General features: G+C 45.4%; 3 protein-coding genes and 1 long non-coding RNA gene across 9 annotated transcripts in view; 2 read left to right on the top strand and 2 right to left on the bottom strand.

The window, feature by feature from the left end:
• Positions 1-86: 86 nt before the first annotated feature.
• Positions 87-7,680, top strand: AIMP2 (aminoacyl tRNA synthetase complex interacting multifunctional protein 2). Of its 4 annotated transcripts, none has more exons than XM_023655260.2 (4): positions 87-216; positions 3,968-4,174; positions 6,068-6,299; positions 7,158-7,680. In XM_023655260.2, the coding sequence occupies exons 1-4, from the start codon at positions 202-204 to the stop codon at positions 7,580-7,582; spliced, it is 879 nt and encodes a 292-aa protein (XP_023511028.2). In that variant the 5' UTR covers positions 87-201; the 3' UTR covers positions 7,583-7,680. The 4 variants fall into 4 exon arrangements, with proteins under 4 accessions (XP_023511028.2, XP_023511026.2, XP_014585290.2 ...); XM_023655258.2 differs by having other exon boundaries at positions 89-336; XM_014729804.3 differs by lacking the exon at positions 87-216 and adding an exon at positions 2,181-2,534.
• Positions 595-2,972, bottom strand: LOC138916973 (uncharacterized). The gene is made up of 2 exons (XR_011424250.1): positions 2,734-2,972; positions 595-2,248 (listed from the first exon to the last, which is right to left on the bottom strand). It is a non-coding gene; the product is annotated as an uncharacterized lncRNA (long non-coding RNA).
• The window catches only part of EIF2AK1 (eukaryotic translation initiation factor 2 alpha kinase 1), a 28,902-nt gene continuing 17,470 nt past the window's right edge, over positions 7,678-19,109 (bottom strand). For both annotated transcript variants that reach the window (XM_005598524.4, XM_001493925.7), the window contains exons 11-15: positions 17,998-18,098; positions 12,397-12,508; positions 12,081-12,163; positions 10,828-11,061; positions 7,678-8,728 (exon numbers count right to left, since the gene is read on the bottom strand). In XM_005598524.4, coding sequence (XP_005598581.2) covers positions 8,591-8,728; positions 10,828-11,061; positions 12,081-12,163; positions 12,397-12,508; positions 17,998-18,098 — 668 coding nt within the window. In that variant the 3' untranslated portion in view covers positions 7,678-8,590. The remainder of the gene's footprint in view (positions 8,729-10,827; positions 11,062-12,080; positions 12,164-12,396; positions 12,509-17,997; positions 18,099-19,109) is intronic.
• Positions 13,435-17,467, top strand: ANKRD61 (ankyrin repeat domain 61). 2 transcript variants are annotated; one of them, XM_003362687.4, is made up of 3 exons: positions 13,435-13,741; positions 14,667-14,764; positions 16,358-17,467. In XM_003362687.4, the coding sequence occupies exons 1-3, from the start codon at positions 13,526-13,528 to the stop codon at positions 17,301-17,303; spliced, it is 1,260 nt and encodes a 419-aa protein (XP_003362735.1). In that variant the 5' UTR covers positions 13,435-13,525; the 3' UTR covers positions 17,304-17,467. The 2 variants fall into 2 exon arrangements, with proteins under 2 accessions (XP_003362735.1, XP_023511025.1); XM_023655257.2 differs by having other exon boundaries at positions 14,670-14,764; positions 16,358-17,466.

The following is a 19,109-nucleotide window of genomic DNA, read 5'->3' as shown; positions in this document are numbered from 1 at the left end:
TCTCCTTCTCGCTGATTGGTTGTGGGAAAGGTCGACGCCGAGACGCCGAGACAGCCCGGGCCAATTAGAGCACACGGTCTGCGCTTTCCCGAACGCCCGCAGCTGGGTCGGAAAGGCGGTTGTCGCAGTCTGTTGTGGCCTTGGACGGTTTCTGAACGTTCGTGTCCCTCACCCGCCACCTTGCCTCCTTTGGTTCCCAAGATGCCGATGTACCAGGTAAAGCCCTATCACGAAGGCAGCGCATCTCTCCGGGTAGAGCTTCCCACCTGCATGTACCGGCTCCCCAACGTGCACGGCAGGACCGGCAGCCCCGCGCCGGACGTGGGCCACGTGCAGGTAGGAGCGCGCGGCCCCACCCCGTCCCCCACCCGTCTAGTGCGCAGGCGCCATGGCTGCGCGCGCGGCCCCCCCACCCCCACCCCCACCCCCGCCCAATGCTCAGGCGCCTTGGCCCGGCCCGTGGATTTGGAGGACTAGAGGTCGGGGTCCCTCCAAGCCCGGACCATGGGACCCGATCTGGCTCGGACAAGGCGTGGGGGCCGGCCTGGCCACCTGCCCCGGCTTCACGCGCCCGCCAGTTCGAGTGACCCTAACTTTTATCTACTTATCCATCTTGTATCTATTTTAATTTCGCTTATGGCTATTTAAACTGTTTTCTTAGGAAATTTCCCTCCCAAGAAAAGTAGATAACACGTAAATGCACAATTTAAGGAATTATATAACGAACCCCACTGTCATCCCCACCCTGATTGACACATGTCAGCGCCTCACTCGTAGTCCATCCCCTCCCCCCCAAAGTCCTGATTTCCGTGGTCATGATGTCCTGCTTTTCCCTCTTATTTTGCCACCTAAGTATGCATCCCAAACCATGTGGTCTTGATGTCAGTGGATGCACGCAGTTCGTGTCCTGTTGGGTCTGGGCGCTGCTTTGTGATTTTAAGAATCGCTTTGTTGGTCTAACAACGAAGTGTTCGTCCTCTCCTCTGTCTTGCTCTTCCTTCGCATGACTGTACCCACGGATTTGTCCATCCCCCGGCTCATGGCCATCAACTGGTTTTCCATTGTAGGGTGGTATGAATAATTCTGCCGTGAGTATTCTTGTACATGAGCAGGCATAGGGTAGATACTAAGCGATGGGATTGGCTGGCTCAGTGGGCAGGTCTGTCTGCAATTTTCTAGATACATTGCTTTCCCAAGTGGTTATACTGGTTTCTGCTCTCACCAGCAGTATATACGAATTCCTGATGCTTGCATTCTCCACTTTACTTTACTTTACACTGGGATCCTAATATAGTTTTAGATTTCCCAGACTTCTGAGTCAGGTGAGCACCTCTTCATGTTTGGTGGTCATTTTGATTGCCTCTGTTGTGAAGTACCTGCTCAAACTTTTCACTTTTTTATTGATTGCAAATACACGTCTTAAAGTGTCCAGCAGGAGAAACCTTCTGTCCATTCTGACTGAAGATGAGTGAGTGGGTAACTTCCATGGTCTGTTTTCCCATTTCGTGTCATCCTTCACTTTATCTTAATAGCTTTCTGCCTGGATTGGAAGAGAGGTGCTTAGATTGGTTTGAAACCAAGTGACATAACTGTTGTCTCATTGCAGAGCTAAGACGAGAATAGCAGGCATAGTCCAGTGCCCCTTCAACTAGAGACTCCCAGGGAGGCGTGATCCAGTGCCCCTCACTCAACTGGCCAGTCCCATGGAACCGTAATAAAAACCCAGAGTGGAGAGTGTCGCATCTCATTTGAGACCAACTCCTTTTTTTTTTTTAGTCTGCTGCCTAACTTCCTTTGGGCTTTTAACTGTGAACTTTTGTCTTAGAAGACACCCAGTCCCACTTCTCTAGGAGACGACAACAATGTGAACAGACAGATAATGAGAAATGCAGCATATCCAGGGTAAATGAGAGCAACACAAAGAATACACTGCTTCTAAATACATATAAAATAAAACAAGTGGATAAACACAATATGCCAAGTCACAGTCTAGCCTGAGCCAGGAGAAGAACAGGCCAGCGTTAAAAGGTATAACAGGTCAAGCAGATCTGGAGCATTTCCTCGTCCCGCAGTTGGAGAGGGGCTAGATCAAGCTGAGCCAGAGCTTTCAGGCGCAGACCGCGTGACATACGCAGTGTGTGTTTCAGGCGTTCTTCACGGCGTGTTGACTGGTGTTTTGAGTCCGGCAGGTGATTCTTCGCCCCTGGTTGGGCAGGGACCCTGCTGCCACTTGTAGAAATGAGCAAGGCTGTGCACAAACAATGAGCAAATACAGGCTGGTTAAAGAGATTGGACGTCTCGCTCAGGAGGGCTGTCATTGAGTCACGTGAGGCTGTTAGCCAGGTGGTGGCACCACCTCCCACCCATCTTGCATTCAGACTTATTTCCGGTCAGCACCTGATTATTTTATCGGCATGCTGAAGTCGTCGTCTTTGCTCCACCCAGAGCTCAGTCATCTTACCTTTTTTTGCTGTTTGGTCTTAAACATGAGCAGCAGGAGAGGAGAGGTGAGAAAGCGGTGATTCAGCTCTAGGGTAAGTAGGGGTTAGCCAGATGAGAGAAGAGGGCGGAGTGTTGCCCATAGACGGAACGGAATGAATAAAGGTCCTGTGGCAGGTGGAGGCTTAGTGTGTTTTAGGAACGCAGAGGACAGCGTGGCGACAGCACAGAGCTGTAAGGGGAAGAAGTATGTGAGAGGAGGCAGCCAGAGGACCAGTCATACAAGCTACTTACCAAACCAGGCTAGGGGCTTTGCTTTTTAACCTAAGAGCCTTAGAGGTTAGCACGAGGGAGGAGTGACCGCATCTGCGTTTGTTTCGTCTCTGGCTGCCATCATCGGGATGGGTTGGAGGGGTGGACCAGAATGGGCGCAAGGTGACCAGTGGAAGTAGGCCAGGTGAATGACGGTGTCTTGGACTTCGGCGGGGACAGTGGATTCCAGAAAACTGACAGCACCTGGTGATGAATCGGATCTGCGTGAGAGGGCAGGAACAGGTGCTCGTAAAAGCTTTAAACTCAGCTGCACACAAATGTAAACAAATTCTTCTCCTGTACTCACATTGTATCGTGAGTGCATGTTTATAATAAATTCAAGGTCATTGTCATATTCTTGACTTTTCTGTCTAGACAGGAGCATTTTACTCATGCTTTATGTATTTATTCTCTCAACTCAAAATGGATTATCTATTGTGGAGGCTCATGAGTCTGAAAGTAGGTTGTACAGTGTGTTTTATTCACAGGTTTCTTGTTACTGCCTTTTAAAGGAAGTCCACAGAGATTTGAGATTTATTATATAAATATTATTTACATTATATAATTGGCAACTTAATATGTACCAGTCACTACTAGGCCAGAAAGATGCAAAGATTCAGTGAATGAAGGATGTAAGCATTCCCTACTCAGGAAGTTATACATTTCAGCAGTGAAGAAGTTCTAGATGATTCTAAGGTATGAGAGTCAGTACTGCCTTGAGAATGATTTGGGGAATTGATCGTTTGACCCCATGGACATGCTTCCAAGCCAAAGGACACCTTTTTTTAATCTATATGTGCTCTCCTTTTAAGTTATTGATTACATTCTCACTGCCCCCTCCAACTTTTTCCACTTTTAAGCGCTGTATTTTGAACTAGTTTGATATTATGAATGAAAAAACAGTTTGTGCTCATTTTCTCTCCTTCTCTGTTCCTAGACTAAATTACTTGAATAGGAGTCATACTATTTCCAAGTGGCTTTCAGTCATGTTTTTATTGGTTTTAAAGCGTTTGAGGATTGATTTGTAGGACCTTTTGGGCTGTGGAAAAAATGAGATGATTCTGTATTTTATGTCTTCTTTGAAAAGGTGGGAAGTTCGATGAATTCATGGAATTAGTAGAAGACAAGTGATCAGATTTAAACAGAGGAAGGACAGATCTCACCTAATTCTCCCCTTTGTTAGAGGAAATGAACACTTTGTTGTTGGTTTGTTTAGGAGGCGTCTGACCCGTCTCTTCAAGCTCTTGAGTCCCGCCAAGATGATATTTTAAAACGTCTGTACGAACTGAAAGCTGCAGTTGATGGTCTCTCCAAGATGATTCAGACACCGGACGCGGACCTGGACGTAACCAACATAATCCAGGCTGACGAGCCCACGGTTTTATCGACCAACGCACTGGACCTAAATTCCGTGCTGGGAAAGGTCAGTGCATTTGGAAAGCTAAAGAACACCAGCACGCTAGGTTGTTACTCGTGTAAGAAAACTCTGCTAGCCTCATCATAGCCTTGGTTTTCTGGTTTCCAAAGGTGGTGCAAAGAGCATCTTTTTTCTCCTCTAAATGCTTGTACCTTTGCACAGAACAGATTGATGAGCTATGAGTGAAGCCAAAGCAAGCTTTAAAGCCGCTTCATGACTTCTCAGACCCAGTGCAGAGCAGGGAGGACCCACAGGCAGAGAAGGCAGTCAAGTGTTACAGCGTCCCGCCATTCCAGGCAGCGTGTGACACAGGCCCAAGAATGCTGGGCGTCCTTCCAGCAGCCTCCGCGCCCTGGACAAACAGACCTTAGCTTGTTTGCTCAGTGCTTCTCAGATTCAGCAGAGTCAACCCTGACTCTGAGAGTAGCCTGCCCAGGGACAAAAGTTCCACCAGTCCTTCCGAAACATATCACTAAAAGCCAGTCGGTCTCAGATTTCAGATGGGTTTGACGTGTTTTGCTGTGTTAAAATTAAGTTGCATCAGCCACCTTTAATGATCAGTCTGCAGGCTTCATCTAATTTAGGGCCCAATCTGCTATGCAAAGAAGAATGTCTTATTAACAAAGTGGTTTTTATTTGAGGGTGCAAAAGAGTTTGTCTCAAGAATCCCTGCCAGTACCCTCCTCTGGAATTGATAGAAAGTACTAAAGACCTACAAAGTGGAGGCGGTATTGCAGTGTCTCTGCGAGGGCTCAGTTCTTGGTAACCTCGGTACCTGGGCACTCACGCATTCCTTCATCATCTGGTACATGTTTGCATGCACCCAGGACCCAGTGAGACCCCTAGGAAGCCCATCTAGTTGATCACGCACAGTTGTGCCTGTCTCGGTGCTGGGAAGGCTTCCCAGGGCACATGGTGCTTAAGATGAATTTCCATACCTCAGTAGGCACAGCATCAAGTAATGCCACACGTTCAGAGAATCGCAGAGCATTCATCATACCTCAGTGCGAAGGGCATCGGTCAGGAGTAGCAAGACTAGAGCCCAGATTATGGCAGGCTGCGTAGAGAAAGCCAAGGAATTTGGCCTTCATTGTATGAGTTGATTCATTATTAAGAGTGAAGGTATAGAGGGGCTGGCCCCATGGCCTAGTAGTTAAGTTCAGCACACTCTGCTGTGGCGGCCTGGGTTCAGTTCCCGAGTACAGACCTACACCACTCGTTGGAGGCCATACAGTGGCGGCCACCCACATACAAAACAGTGGAAGATTAGCACAGATGTTAGCTCAGGGCAACTCTTCCTCAGCCAAAAAAAAAAAAAAAGAGTGAATGGATAGAGAGAAAGTCTGCATCTAAAAAGGCAGTATGTTTTGGCCCTTCAGTTAACACATTTTTTTAGACTCTCCCCACCTCCCATCACCAATGATAACTGAGCCAAGACCCTTTTTCAAGGGACTCCTCATTGACACACAACTCAGTGAAACAAAGTGACATAGAAACTGTATCCTGTCACGTGTTAAAGATTTGGTAAATGGAGTAACTGCATGTATGATTTTTTTTTAACTTAGGGACAAATAGAAATCTCATTCCTAATAGGTTATTTTACTGATTTGACAGTAAAATCAACTTATTTGTTGGGAGGCGGCAATCCAGGGGTCAGGGGTTGGAATCGGCTCATATCCCTGCTCCCCTGCTTACTGGGCAGGGTGACCCTGGATAGCGACTTACCTCCCAGGACTCAGCTCTGAGGCGGGAGAACGGCAGTGCCAACTCCCATGGGAGTTGAGGATTCAATCAAATAACCCCGGTTGGCGGCGGGGGGGGTGGCCTAAGGATAGCACCTGGTGCAGTTACCCACGAATTGCTGTTTTTGTTATTTCCTGTTTGGGTCTGCTCCCCCAGGATTACGGGGCGCTGAAAGACATCGTCATCAATGCAAACCCTGCCTCCCCGCCCCTCTCCCTGCTTGTGCTGCACCAGCTGCTCTGTGACCACTACAGGGTCCTGTCCACCGTGCACACACATTCAGCGCTCAAGAGCGTGCCGGAAAACCTTCTCAAGTGCTTTGGAGAGCAGACTAGAAAACAGCCCCGTCACGAGTATCAGCTGGGTTTTACTCTCATTTGGAAGAACGGTAAGTAGAGGGGCCTGGGTGAGACCTGTGTACTCTGTCATGAGATGTGCCCGTTGATTTTACTAAGTGGCAGCAGGGGGCCAGGCCAGTGATGTCCTATACATACAGACTCTTCAGCCACCTTGGTCGGGTCAAATGATCTAAAAGTCTAGGAAGCTCGGGGGGTAGTTCCAGAAGAGGGATGCAGATGCATCTTGACCCAAAAGGCCCTCCTTCCCCTAAGAAGGTGAGGGTCTCTGACTGAGAGCACAGTTTTAGGGGGGATCCTGTCTCTCCAGCCAGAGCAGGGGAGTAATGGCCATCGTGGCCATCTTGCCCTCACATTGCAAAACCTGTCATTCCAGGGACATTGACGTTATCTTTTCAAATGGCCATAAGAGGATGGCGGGATAGCATTTATTCATGATCCCACTGCTGTGTGCCTCTCCTGCTTACGTTCACACAGACGGAAGTGAGTTAATGTCGTTCGTCCTCTAAGGCCTTAGCGGCCCTCAGCTGCACATTAATGGAGCGATTGTGAGGCAGGAGGAAGCCCGGGCTGGGAGGCAGGACTCCTGGCTTCCACTCCTCATCCTCCAAGTCCTTAGGCACAGGGGTTGCAGTAGATGGTCTGAGGTCCCTTCTAGCGTGAAAGTTGTCATAATCAGAGACCAGAAATGATTAACATAAGTTGACACTCTTCAAACACACAGTTTAAACTTTCTTGAATATTACATGTTTTGGAGGCAGACTAAAACTGTGATTTTCTTCTTGAAAATACACTTTCCCTTGCCACCAGTTCACGTTATTAGCGAAGCCCCTTTCCACGTTGTCCAAGTACTTCTCATTGACGTTACTTGGGGGTTTTTTTCCTTTCAGTGCCGAAGACTCAGATGAAGTTCAGTGTCCAAACGATGTGTCCCATTGAAGGAGAAGGGAACATCGCACGGTTCTTGTTCTCTCTGTTTGGCCAGAAGCATAATGCTGTCAATTTAACCCTCATAGACAGCTGGGTAGATATAGCTATTCTTCAGCTCAAAGAGGGAAGCAGTAAAGAAAAAGCCGCTGTGTTCCGCTCCATGAACTCTGCTCTCGGGAAGAGCCCCTGGCTCGTGGGGAATGAGCTCACCGTGGCCGACGTCGTGCTCTGGTCTGTGCTCCAGCAGACTGGAGGCTGCAGCGGGACGGCGCCGGCCAACGTGGAGAAGTGGATGAGGGCCTGTGAGAACCTGGCCCCTTTCAACACCGCCCTCAGGCTCCTTAAGGGACTTTCAGTAACTGATTTTAAAGGGTTTAGCTTTTAAGAGTGGTGGTGTTTCACGCCTGCTGGTAAAGGAACTCATACTGAAATCAAAGTCTTTATTTAGGCCAGTTGGCAAGCATCAATAAAAGCATCATATAATTTGTGGTTTTCATTTTATTTAAAATCCGCCATCGCGTGTAGTATGCCATGACAACTGCCAGCTATGTGGCAGGCACTTTTGGGGATACAAAAATGCATATTTCATTTGGTTGCCTCTGAGGAATGCTGGCTGCCAAGGAGTGGAGTGCTGGAGGAAAGGAGAAAGAGCCACACCATGGAAACAGGGCAGGGGCAGGACCGCCCGGAGCCAAGCTACTTGAGATCACTTTGGGGCAAGAAATATAAAGTTTTGAAAGGGCATAGTTTTGAAATGATGCTAAGTTGACGGTGAAGAGAAAAGAGTAGGTTGTGTAATGTACACTGCACCAGGAAGTTGCAGTTTCATCTCGGAGCCAGAGAGGGAACTGATCAGTCATCTTTCCAGTAATTCACTCGGGCAGCAATGTGAAAGAGGGAGAAAGAGTGGCACCTGTCAAAACTGGAACAGTCCAGCTAGCGTGCAGACCTGGCCTGGGCAGCGATGGGGTGGGGAGCGTGCTGAGATTTCTACAGAGCAGCCTCCTGGAGGAGGACTTGGTGGCCAACAGGCAGAGCTCAAAGGAGAAGGAAGAAACGAGGATGCTGTCCAAATCTTTCGTTTCAGAGACCGGGTGGACTGTAATATTAAAGTAAGAAATCCGGGACAGGAGCTTGTGGGATGGGAGAAGGGAACGAGCAGAACAGGCTCAGTTGAGAGTATTAAGTTCAAAATGCTAGGTCATAAAAGAGCTACTTAAGGAAAAAGCAGTTTGGGGGTACTTTTACAAGTTCATTTTAGTAAGTCTTGTACAGGCTTACTAATTACAACTAAGTATTACACCATCTATAGACCCTAATAAAGATTGAAAATTTACATTCCAGTTGACTAGCTGAGAGTTTTAAAGTCCACTTTCACATTTATAGAGCCTGATTAAGGCTGGATGGGCATGCCCCCAGGCTGCGTGTCACCCTTAACCCCTTTGTCCCGAGAAAGGAGGCTGATCTGCTTCCTCAGTTCTTCGATTTCTTTTTCTTGCTCTAGTATCTTCATCTGCAGGTTGAGATTAACCTGCAAAGAGAAAATTTTAAGCTGCACTAAAATGGCTATTTTTGAGTCTTTGAAAATATCCTGAGTTACACAAGAGGAAGGCAGGCACAGATCAAACTACTCTCAAAATACTTTAATTCTCGGGGGCCGGCCCCGTGGCCGAGTGGTTAAGTTCGCACGCTCCGCTATGGTGGCCCAGGGTTTCTCCAGTTCAGATCCTGGGCACCAACGTGGCACCGCTCATCAGGCCATGCTGAAGTGGCGTCCCACGTGCCACAACTAGAAGGACCTGCAACTAAGATATACAACTGTGTGCTGGGGGGGTTTGGGGAGATAAAGCAGGGAAAAAAAAAAAAAAAAAGATTGGCAACAGTTAGGTGCCAATCTTAAAAAAAAAAAAACTTTCTCAATTCTAGTGCACTAAATAAATAATAGTTTTACAATTTTTTCATGTCCACATATTTCTGTAACAATAAGAGAGTTTCATTATATATGTGTGTGTGTGTGTATTTTTTTTTTGGTGAGGAAGATTGTCCCTGAGCTAACATCTGTGCCAATCTTCCTCTATTTTGTATATGGGACGCCACCACAGCATGGCTTGATGAGCAGTGTGTAGGTCTGCACCCAGGATCTGAAACTGCAAACTCCAGGCCACCAAAGCAGAGCATGCGAACTTAACCACTATGCCACCAGGCCGGCCCCGGGAATTCCGTTGTTTTGACAAACATTTTTAAAGCTTCATGGAACAACTGGAACTTCTCCCATTAATTATTAAGATCCCTTTGCATGGTCTGAGCTCTGCATGGTCATTTTTACAGTCCTGCACTAACGTGCAAGGCAAGGACTGCCTCCATATACAAATTTTATCTGCAGAGGTGTGTATAGGCTATTTTATAAAAACATTTACAAGACAGAAGAAATCCTTATCATAAATACCAAATAACTATGGTCTCTAATAGCCATCTTAACTGGGAGTTAGAAAATCCACTACATACAGGGAAATAAATTTATTTTCAAATACATCTGCTATTTTCAAAAACTCGAAATGTATTACACCTGTTTACCATTCAAGCTAGTAAAATTCACTGTTTTATTTCAAATTAATAAGGCTTAAACAGAAGATAAATCAACTAAACAGTTACTAAAAATGATTCCCAAATTAGTGTGCATCAGAATCACTGAGGGTTTGTTAACGCTCAAGTGACTGCCCCTTTTCTCCCCAGAATTTCTCTTTTAACAGGTCGGGGGAAAGGAGCGGACCTGAGAATTTTATCAAGTACCCAGTGATTTAATACCGCTCGTCTGGAAACTACACTTTGAGAACCACAGCATTAATGCCATGCTGCTCAAACACTGTGTCTGTAAACCACTAGGGGATCCTGTTAAAATGCAGATTCTGACTCAGTATGTCAGCTAGAGCCCAAGATCCTGCATTTCTAACAAGCTCCCAGGTAATACTGATGCTGCTGGTCCAAGGACCACACTTGGAGTAGCAAAGCACTAGAGAATCTGTGAATATATCTGTGAATCTAGCTTTGGTAAATCTTAAAAGTTTGTAGAGGAACAGAATGGATGAGTCATCTTTCCAGTATATGCAGACTAGAAACTATACTTGGCACTCTAACTGTGTGTCAGGAAGGAGGAAGAGAACGGGGTGCCCTGGGGCAGCACCAGATCATGGGACTGAATCACACACTTGACTGCTAACAGATGGCAGAAGGCTAAGGCGGTCCCTGCACCGTCCTTCCAACTGCCTGAGATTTACTGCTGTCTTTACCCTTTGGTATGTGTTCCTTTTTACTAGTAGGTACATTATAATAATTTTTAAAAGGTTATATACCATGGTTGGAAAGGAAAAATAAAACCTTCTGACTTAGCAAGATGAGGCTAGAAAGTGAAGCCTGTAATTGCAATTTCTAGAGTAGACAGGTGGCAGCGGTCATCTTGCTTCCTCGGGCTATGAAAACAAGTGCTACTGGGAACTTTGAGGATGCGTTTAATACATTGTTTCCATAAACCTTATTCTAAGCTCAACTGTTCTTCATGAAATATGATCCACAATTTAATCGAGTTCTATTTTAAGCTTCATATTTTCCCCAGCATTAAAAAAATGTACATACGTTTCCGGAATTTTGGAAAAGTTCACTCTGCAGCAGCTGACGAGCAGACGGTCTCTGGGACGAGTTCTTTCTCGTTAAGTGTTGGATGTACTTGGCTTGTACGGGACACCTTTTACCGAGGGATTCAGGTATCTGACCAGTTCTTAAACCTGTTAAAACTTCTGCTCGCTCCATTTCGGTTCCAAATGGCTGGAAGAGCTCTAGCAGGATGACACCCAAGCTATACATGTCTGACTGGAAAAACACGGGGAAAGGGTAATTCAGCAGTGAAATACAAAGTGAGAATAGCAGCTCCAAGTCAGTGCACCGTCCCTAAGAAAGGACAATTTACAGTCTCGACAACAGAGGGAAAAGCGGGCTGGCTCGTCCTTCATAGAGGCAAGTGTCTCCCAGCTAGATCTTCTGCACTGAGAGGTGACAGGTGCTGTCACAATCGCCATCTCTTTAACACTAAAAAGAGGCATGCACGGGCACAAAGGACTGATGGCCAGGTGAGGGGCAGGAATAGTGCCACCACCCACAGCGGTCACTACCACACAACGGTCTCCACCACTCCTTGAAGATCCAAGCCTGGCGCAGACTGAGAGAGAAGGGAGCTGACGTGTGAGTCGGTGCCAGTGTCCCCGGGGCCTACTCAACTCTCATCTCTGCCTCCACTCAGAGTTAAACATTCTTGGTAAAGTTTAACAAAATCTGTGTTACTTTTCCTAAAAATATATTTTTTAGGAGTCTTTACTAGATAGGATGTTAGGAGCAGCCACGGTCTTTTTTGTGGCAGTTCTTTCCCAAACACTAAAAAGCTGAATGAGTCATCGAAAGGAAGAAAATTTATTAGGCTGTTATTTGGAGAAAAGGATTTATTTGAACATTTCTTCAAGAAACAGCGTGGGTTGAAAATTCAAGTGTCATACTTCCCTGTGGCTTTTATTTACCTAAGCTTGAAAACAGGAGAATGAAAGGCTGAAAACAGGCTTCTATGAATTCTAGCTTCCTGAGGTACAGTGACATTTTAAAAAGCTCATTTCAAAAAGAAGTTGTGACACCCACAGATTTAGAAACAGTAAAAATGCAGTCAGATTCAGATGAAAAGTGAGGCTTCCTATCGTGGCAGTTCGATGAAATAGATACCCTAGCATTCTCAGTTACCTCCAAAAACACCTCTACACTGCAACTTCCACCCCACATTTGGTACTTTTTGTTACTTATGACCGCAGAGTAAGTCCAGGAAAAGGGGAAAAAGCAACAAATGCTACCTTGGCGTCGTACTCCGATCCTTCCAACTGTTCGGGTGAAGCGTACAGACAAGTGCCCACTCTGGAAGTATGTGTGGGTGTTCCTACAAATTTGAAAAGCCAAATATTAAACCCTGCGGTGTTAACACTGTCCACGTCAAAGAACGCCGACTCTGACGGGCACGGCGGCTCCCAAGGAAACGTCAATTGCTTTTTGTCTTTATCTTACCTTCGCTATGAAGTCTTTATGATTCTCTTTAAATACTGACATGTTCAACTGTGTCTCTTTTTCCTTCATGCAAAAAAAAAAAAAACCCAGCAACCCAAGAAAACTTACTCTTCCCGTTTCTGTTGGTCCAGTCTGTGTTCTGTATGATGTCGGTACAGGCCAAACCGAAGTCTCCAATTTTCACTTGCTGATCAGGGCCGTGAAGGAAAATATTTCTGGGCTGGAAACAAACAGAACAAATGGATTCCTTCATGTTCTTAAAACAAACAGTAAAAAAATGTGGCTGTCAAGAGTTTTCAACTCGGGAGCAAGTAGCCCCTCAAAAATTAAAAATGAGAGCAGTGGTTCTCAAACTCAGCCACACATTAGAATGACTGGGGGAGCTTTGAAAGATCTCAATGTCCAAGCCACTCCCCAGACCTAACTTAAGCTGGAATTCCTGGGGGTGGACGCAGACATCAGCATTATTTTAAAGGCCCCAGTTTATTCCACGTTTGAGAACCACTAACGTAGAGCATGCTTGTACACAAATGCTCCTCCACCCTGACTGGACATCGGAATCACCCTACAAGCTTTTAAAAACTCCTGTTCCTTCTAACAAGTCAAAGACTTTTTCTTTTTTTAATAAAAAAAAATTTTGCTAATTTTTAAAAGCTCCCAGATGATTCTTCTACGTTAGCCAGGGTTGGGAACGACCAGGTCACACTACAGAGGTATACATTTAGCTCTGTTTAAGCAACCATCACAGACCCTAAACATCTCCCAATGGAACTACTCCTATGCCAGCGAAAAAGGGCACCTGTGTTGGGGGGAGGAGGGGATCCCACTAAAAACTAAAAAATATTCAGGTTAGAAGCTGGGGTTTCTTACTTTAAATGTACTAATTTTAATGTATAAATTCCTCTGTTTTAGCTTTGTTAGCTTTTTTAAACTATAGCTGAATGGGAAGAGAAAACAGAAATGATCTTGTGCGTTAATTAAGATAATCTGGGTGAGTTTTTGTGCTTGAGTAGAACGTCCTAAAAGCCGTGCTTATACTTGGCACTACATGATACAGGAGCAAAGTCTGAAAAAGTCTGGCTCTAATATAAAAACGCATCGTGTTCACGGATACAATTCTCGACAATTCTAGAATAGTTCTAGAACTGGACTGAAGGAATCATAAAGACACTGAAACTGGCTGATTCCGTAACAGGTTGCCCCTGAACTCGTAAGTCCTCACTCTGAAGCTCTTCTCATGGGTAACATACCCAGGAGAGGCAGCAGGAAGCAGGTGGCGGACAGTGGCCAGTCGCCAGAAGAAGACCCATGTGCGGCGCTGCACAGCAAACTCTACGAAGCCATCATGAGGGAAGACTGCACCGCGATCCAGGGGCTTCTAAGAAGCCACCCCGTCAACCAGCCCATGACCATTCTGGCCAACTCCTCCAGCTACAGATTACTTCTGAGCCAGGTACCCGCTCTTTGCTCGCTTTTAAAAAAGACGTGATGCCTCGGAAGGAACACCACCTCATTCTCGGGAACTGATCGAACCTCACTGGCCCCCACCAGGCCCGAGGCTCGGCAGCACATCTCAAGCACACTTGCCATCCAGAGCAGTGCCCTGAGTCTGCAGGGTCTCCCTCTCAGTTATCACACACAAACGGATGCGAGCAATCAGTCTGAGCTCATTTGGTTGGAAGAACATTAATGTCATCTTCTCAAATAAACCAATGGTGATTACTTCCACGTGATGAAATTTTTTTTCTCCTTTTCCATTTTCTGAATTTTTATGCAACGATTAGCACCTTTATAACTAAAATTGTTTTCAAAAAGTCACTCTCTCCTTTACCCCACCCCCTTCCCTTATCTCGCAGTCATGCTGTAAAGCCACTACTTATATATATATATTTGAAGAACTGGCATAAACAGCTCTGCTAATCATAGACAGAACATATGCTGGTTTATCTTTGAAACCCTGAAAAGGCAGGTTTTACTACTGATACTATGACTTTGGCAAAGCTTTAAAAAACACAAACCTCCTTGTCAATCACCCTGTGGATTAACTAAAGAACTAAGTGACTTGACAGCAATTACCATTAATTTTAACACTACGAGCTCTTCACAAGAATCCACTTTCAAAGCTTCAGTAAGTTATTTCTGTTGCCTTGACAAATTTGCATTTATATAATACACAGGTTTTAGAATATGTAATTCACCGGTTTGGGGTCATTTAAAACACGCAAAAGAAAAGGAAAATTTCAATGCATATACCAGAAAAATACGGAACCAATGAGATACTAAACACACTTGTTTCCTTTGAAATAGCAAGCTAACACCATTACTATTTCTAACGACCCAGGGCTCCTTGTAATGTGTACTGGTTTCTTCCCCTGAAGCAGATGCAGTCCATTGTCCCCATTCACCTGGCTGCCGAATACCGCAAGGCACAGAGCTTGCTTTGCTTGTTAGAACACGGCGCTGACCCGGAAGTAAGGTAAGGTAACTCGACAGGCCACCATTTGCAAATGATAGGCATGACTTAGATGTTCCTTTTTCCAGTCCTGTCTGGACTCATCCATTCTTGACGGGTTATGGACTACAAATTATCATGTTTGAACGAACTCATTTCTTTACTGACTAGATGAGAAACTGAAAAACTGGAAATAATGCAGGAACACAAACCAGTCAGCCCATATACAGCATCCTGAGTATTAAGCGCACAGCAATGGCGGCGTAGAAAATGCACGAAGTCCTCGTCACAGCCCACAGGGAGGTTAACAACCTACGTTAGGTGTGAAAAACAAGAAAATGCAAAGAGGCAACGGATTTTCTTATTTATGTCCCTCCACTGGAAAGTACGCTTCATGAAAGAGAAGTTTATCTTGCTCACCAATGTATCTTCACCACCTAACCCAAGGCCTGACATTTAGTAAGTGCCCAACACACAGTACCTGAATGAACGAAAGAATCACATGGCGTAAAAACAACACAACTTCTTGCCCCCACCACATTAAAAGAAAGTTAAGCCCAAATCCTTAACCACGCTCCCAAGAGCCCAGCCGACCTGTCTTGCTCTCACCCGCCCCCTGCGCCACACGGCGCACCCCACCCCAGCTTTGCAGGTCCTCTCAGTCTTTCCACGATGGCCATCACCACGTCGGCCCCTCCTCCTCAGGGGATCCTCAGCGCACCCTTTCCCACCCTTCAAACCGCAGGCTGTCCCCGGGTGAGGCTGTCACACCTCCCTAGGACTTTGCCCACTTGCCATATTTCCTCAGCTGTTTAAATATGTTTACTGTCTTCCATGCTAGACTGTCAGCTCTGCACAGGTAGGGCCTGCCTGCTGCTTCACCACAGCCCTAGCGCAGGGCCTCACACTAAATAAACACGGGGACTGAAACCATCTCTCATTCCGGTGGAGCAGTCGGATGTTTGTCATAGGTTCCCTTTTCTCTGCCAACATAAAGGAATTTTGGAGGCAATCCTGAGAGGTTTCAGGAAAGGAGTAGACAAGCGCCAGGTTGTAAAACGCTCGTTCCACCTGGGCTGGAGCAGGGAATGAAGCAGCTGTGGTGTCACTAACTCCACAGTGACAGCAGCTCTCCAGCTTCACGCCCTGTCCTCCATTCTCCCGACACACGCAGGTGAAAACGCCAGGCAGACGAGCAGACGGGAGCCACTAAGCACCGAGGTGTGGCTCACTTCTCTGTTAACACCAGATCACACTCAAGTCCTCACGATTTTACTGAACGGCTGCTGCCTCAGCACAGCACCGTGCGAGGCGCTGGGGTGCAGAAATCACTAAGATAGAGCCTTGAGGAGGTCGCAGCCCCAGCAGGAGTACCAACATGGAGACAGCTGCTGGAGGAAGCTAAGCCCCTCCATGCTGTGACACATACCACCCTGTCCCCCTAAAATGCTGTGATATCCTGAGAAATTAACAGCAGTGCAGATTTTCAAACACTTCTTTCAAGTCATTACGGGGCATTACTTTAAATAAACGTTGCCTTCTGTAGCACTAACTCTTCGAGTAGAGCCATTCCCACTGTGAATTTGCGGTAACCTGCGATCAATACCTCTGTTCCAGGGACACAAGAGGCCTCACGGCACTACACCTGATGCTCCTGCACTGGCCCATCACTTCTACCACGTGGACAAAACCGGGGAACAGGATCCAAAGGATCCTGACAGACATTCAGAACAACGCCGTAAGGTGTCTCCGCATTCTGTGTGAACACGGAGCTCAGGTGAACGCACGAGTAGACAACAGCAACAAACATTCACCCCTCCACCTGGCCATAATATATGGGACCTATCCAGTCCTCTCCATTTTAGCCCAAAATGGTGCCCATGTCAATGCTATTAATGAATCCAGCATGACGCCCCTTCACATGGCTGCAGACATACTGAACAAGGAGATGATGGAAACGCTGATCGCCTGTGGAGCCAACGTGAACTGCGCCGTGTCTTCCACGGGGAACACGGCCCTTAAGCTGGCGGTGTGTACCGCGTCAGGGAAAGCTGGCCGACTGCTGGCCGCGGGCGTGAGCTGCATCCGCCTGCTGCTGATCCACGGAGCCAAAGTAAATGCCCAAGACCACGAAGGTCAAACCGCGATGCACGAGGCATGTTTTGGAGGCAGAGAGGCAATAATCAACCTCTTGCTCGAATTTGAAGCAAATGTCAACATCTTAACAAGAAACGGGGAATCTCCGATCTATATGTACCTTCAGCGCAGCTCCAATACAAGAGACACGGTGCTTCTGGCCAGGCTACTTTACCGCTCTTACCCTCTGAGACTGACCAACAACCAAGGAACTCTACCCGCAGGAATCATGCTCCCAGAATTCCACCTCTTAAGGGAAACCCTAATAAAGTTATCACAAAAACCCTTATCCCTAGAGGATATCTGTAAAAGAAACATCAGAAATATCTATGGCGAGAAATACAAACAACACGTGAAGCAACTTCTCCCAGGGAAGATATGGAATTCTGTCTATGGTTATTATGACTTAGCTTACCTCTTGAAATAAGATCTCGAAGTTTCACAGTGCCATGGAGTTTCAGTAACTCAAATTGCATTTTCTGGTTAGACATGCACCCAGAAAACACTTAACCCATTGCTTTATACATCCCAAATGTACAAACTATTGGTTCTTAAATTTCTTTTGAAAAATAAAATGATTTGCCTATTAACTTTTTGTTCCTAAATATTCTTTTAAATGCATTTCCCATGGTTTAATTTTTGCCCAAAAAGTAAGCAAATTAATTTAAAACTCTCAGCCAAAAAGGTAAATATATTTTCTCTCTTTCTGGATAGTCTGGATAGAGAATAAAAATTCAAATAGTCATTATAGATTTTTAAAACAGCAGAAAAAAATTTCCCATGTTAAATTTCCTTTAAGACGGATAATTACTGAAACCGATTTTACCTCACTGGTGAAATAATATATGAGTATTTCTGTCAGCATTAAATACATTTAGCATCATCAATTATGTTAGTACTCAGAGCATACTTACTACCTGAAAAACAGAGAATTTCCAAATGCTCAAAGATTACTGCCTTTAAACTCAATCTAAAGTTTTCACGTTTTGGACCTATGGAATGACGTCTTATATAAAAGTAATGATAAGCTCCTAAGGTAATGAACTAAGGCACATAATCTCATTTGAGTCAATGAACCCGCGCCAAGTCAACCCTGATAACAGCATTTAGCCTCCCCTTACCTTCAGGTCTCTGTGTACAATTCCCATGTTATGTATGTAAAATACACCTTCCACCAATTGTTGAAAAATTTTCGTTGCAACACTGGCCATAACATAAGGACCTTGAAGTAAAAAAGAAAAAAAGGTTTATTTCTCTAATTTTTTTTACTCATTACATTAACATCTAAATGTTGAACGCATTAAGTTTAACATAACATTCCGATTTTCAACAAAGTTAACACTCCAAAATGGTTTCAAACTAAAAATTAGCAGGGAGGGCTCCTCAGCTAGCAAAGAAACAATCACAAACTGGCACCCAACAGGCAATGGACTTTGTGTCACCAGAAAGTGAGGACATCTCGCTTCACTCAGAGCCCCTGTATTAATTACTTTGTAAACAATCAGATGTTGTTTACGTCCCCTTCAACCCTTCACATCCTGCGGTTTAATGCTAATAAATCTAAAACCTGGCCACTGTGGATTAAAGACATTATTACAAACAACGGACTAAAATTTACTGACAAATGAAATACGTGGCAGGGGGGTAATAAATCAATTATTTCGTCCATTAATGTGAGAACATGTGAATTTAGAGAGTGGAGAGATTTTGTAGGACTACAACAAACAAAAACTGATGAACAAAAATAATCCTAGAGTTTTCCAGCCAAGTAAGCTTAGTAATATAATAAGAACTTGGTAGCTCTTCTCTATTCAGTCATTTTAAATCATAAACCTATTGTTTACCTTCAAGCACAAGAACACTCCATGTTCCCTTCTCCTCCTTGAATGAGCCTACAGCTCAAACCTAATCCACTCTCTTTTTTTTTCCTCCCCAAAGCTGCAGTACATAGTTGTACATTCTAGCTGTAAGTCCTTCTATACGAGCCGCTGCCACAGCACGGCTGCTAACAGATGAGTGGTATAGTTCTGCAACTGGGAACCGAACCTGGGCCGCCGAAGCAGAGAGCACCAAAATTAACAGCTAGACACCATCAGGGCTGGCTCCACACACTCCTTCTATATTATCTAGCTTATAACTTAGAGATCTCAAGTACTTGAGAAAACAGAAAACTGTGTGTGTGTGTGTGTGTGTGTCTGTGTGTGTGTAAAAACAATGGCTCCACTACCAGCAC

Source organism: Equus caballus, chromosome 13 (assembly GCF_041296265.1).
Source record: "Equus caballus isolate H_3958 breed thoroughbred chromosome 13, TB-T2T, whole genome shotgun sequence".
Classification (NCBI taxonomy): Eukaryota; Metazoa; Chordata; class Mammalia; order Perissodactyla; family Equidae; genus Equus; species Equus caballus.
This window is presented reverse-complemented; position numbering and strand designations above follow the sequence as displayed.

Coding starts and splice junctions, on each gene's coding strand:
- AIMP2 (XM_023655258.2), top strand. CDS start 202: ATGCCGATGTACCAGGTAAAGCCCTATCACGAAGGCAGCGCATCTCTC. Junction 337..3,967: donor CGGACGTGGGCCACGTGCAG/GTAGGAGCGCGC, acceptor TGGTTTGTTTAG/GAGGCGTCTGACCCGTCTCT. Junction 4,175..6,067: donor TAAATTCCGTGCTGGGAAAG/GTCAGTGCATTT, acceptor CTGCTCCCCCAG/GATTACGGGGCGCTGAAAGA.
- ANKRD61 (XM_003362687.4), top strand. CDS start 13,526: ATGGGTAACATACCCAGGAGAGGCAGCAGGAAGCAGGTGGCGGACAGT. Junction 13,742..14,666: donor ACAGATTACTTCTGAGCCAG/GTACCCGCTCTT, acceptor CTTCCCCTGAAG/CAGATGCAGTCCATTGTCCC. Junction 14,765..16,357: donor GGCGCTGACCCGGAAGTAAG/GTAAGGTAACTC, acceptor CCTCTGTTCCAG/GGACACAAGAGGCCTCACGG.